We start from the raw sequence: 2,115 nt of genomic DNA on the forward strand, positions 1-2,115 counted from the left end.
TCAGGATCTCTAGCTCTACGTCATACTGCTCTCAGATTAGGTGTTAAAAGCCTGATGACAGATTCCCTTTAACAAAAGGTAAATACAAAATCATGATCCTTTTCAGTCCTGAAGGGTACAGCTTGCTGTGGTTTTGTACCTCCCTCCACTAAGCTCTGATGTTATTTCCTTGACACAGGTTTAGTAATTTTCATTTGTTAATCCTTTTTATTTGATGTCATTATATGCTGTACTGTTTTGTTCCCCTTTGTAACATCTTTTGTATATTTTTCTAAACACTTCCCACGTTTTGGATTAAACATATAAATGGCTTTGTTCCTCTAGCTCTATGAAACGCATTCCCGAAGCCATACGCTATCTGTAATGGTTGTCCATTCGGCCTGCATAAGCAATTAGTGATGGCTGCTACTAGTTTTTCTTGGGTTATTGAGAAGCTTGGCAGTGACTGTTCAGAGGTATATATGTATATTCCATAAGCTGTAATCAATTATATATATGCTATACGGTCCCTGTGTTATTATTTATTATTATAGCAGCACCATTTATGCCGTGGTGCTTTACAAGTTCCCCAATGATCGGTCTAGTGGGGGAAACAGCCACGGCTTCGTCCATTGTCAGTCAATTGTGTATTGTCCTGACACTTGGAGGCAGCGGGGTGCTCTCCATGACAAATCGGTGGCAGTGGTGAGATATCTGCATGATCTCCCGAGCTGTCTCCTTGATGGGTGGCAGGGCAGAAGGCTTTTATTTTGTATAGTGCCATCCCTTATTATATGAAGTGCTCCATCTTATCATGTATAGCATCATTGTATAGCGTCCCCCCTTAGTAAGTATAGCCCATTCCTTTACTGCAGGGAACCCCAACCTGTGGCTCGCAGGCCCATCGTGTGTGGCTCATGGCAATCTGCACCAGGGCTAGAGAACAGCTATAAAGATCTCCTGGATGTGCATACACTGATGGGGGGGGGCATAAACTTAGTAAGCTGGAGAAGAGATTATACTATGAGTTACAGGGCGATGAAGCTGGATGCCATAGTTTGGAGGGAGTGCTTTATGCAAGCATTTTAAATTGGGATCAAGTGGGAACTTCTGGCTGTATATATACTGCCTACATTGATTTTTCAGCTAAACTCTCTGTTATCAGCCACCTCAGGCTGGGGAGAAGAATTTCCTTCGCTACGTTATGCACTTCGGGTACAGTGCAATGCACATCTGTCCACTAGATGGCGCACTCCCTGTGAGTTGCTTGTGTCACGTTACTTCCGGCTGCAGGTTACATTTCGGCAACTTCCTTTTCTATTCGGTGCTTTTCGGTCACTGCTGCAAATTTTCGTCTGTCTTCGCTACTTGTCGGCAATTTCCGTAAGAACTCGGAGGAGGCCGGCTGCTTTCGGTTGTATTCGCCAACATTCGGCAATCTCCGGCGGCCTCCCCGGTAACGGTCGCTGCGAGTTTAAATGAGCCGGAGCCGCCCGTCTGACGTCCCGAGAGCAGCCGATAGGGAGAGAGCCCCCGACAGCGGGAGGGAGCGCGGGAGGCCGGAGGATGACGGTGCTGCAAGAACCCGTCCAGGTAATTGGCGCCCCGGCTCATCAGAGTACTACACTGCCAGGCCTGAGGCCTAGAGATGGCACAGGGGATGGGGAGAAGCAAGAGACAGACACTCACTGGGGACACCGGGGATGAGGAAGGACGTGTGTGGGCGAGGATGACAGCAGTTACCGGGGGCGGGGAGGGGGCAGCAGGACTGCTCCGGGCACTGGTGTGTGTGTGTGTGTGTGTGTGACGTGTGTGACTGGTGTGTGTGACTGTGACTGGTGTGTGTGACTGTGACTGGTGTGTGTGACTGGTGTGTGTGTGTGTGACTGGTGTGTGTGTGTGACTGGTGTGTGTGTGTGACTGGTGTGTGTGTGTGACTGGTGTGTGTGTGTGACTGGTGTGTGTGTGTGACTGGTGTGTGTGTGTGTGACTGGTGTGTGTGACTGGTGTGTGACTGGTGTGTGTGTGTGTGTGTGACTGGTGTGTGTGTGTGTGTGACTGGTGTGTGACGTGTGTGTGTGTGTGTGTGACTGGTGTGTGTGTGTGTGTGACTGGTGTGTGTGTGACTGGTGTGTG

General features: G+C 49.1%; 1 protein-coding gene across 3 annotated transcripts in view; it reads left to right on the forward strand.

Moving 5' to 3' along the window:
• Positions 1-1,306: 1,306 nt before the first annotated feature.
• Positions 1,307-2,115, forward strand: part of CDC27 (cell division cycle 27) — a 155,995-nt gene continuing 155,186 nt past the window's right edge. For all 3 annotated transcript variants that reach the window (XM_075350303.1, XM_075350304.1, XM_075350305.1), the window contains exon 1: positions 1,307-1,572. In XM_075350303.1, the coding sequence (XP_075206418.1) occupies positions 1,546-1,572 (27 nt within the window). In that variant the 5' untranslated portion in view covers positions 1,307-1,545. The remainder of the gene's footprint in view (positions 1,573-2,115) is intronic.

Source organism: Anomaloglossus baeobatrachus, chromosome 5, assembly GCF_048569485.1.
Source record: "Anomaloglossus baeobatrachus isolate aAnoBae1 chromosome 5, aAnoBae1.hap1, whole genome shotgun sequence".
NCBI lineage: Eukaryota > Metazoa > Chordata > Amphibia > Anura > Aromobatidae > Anomaloglossus > Anomaloglossus baeobatrachus.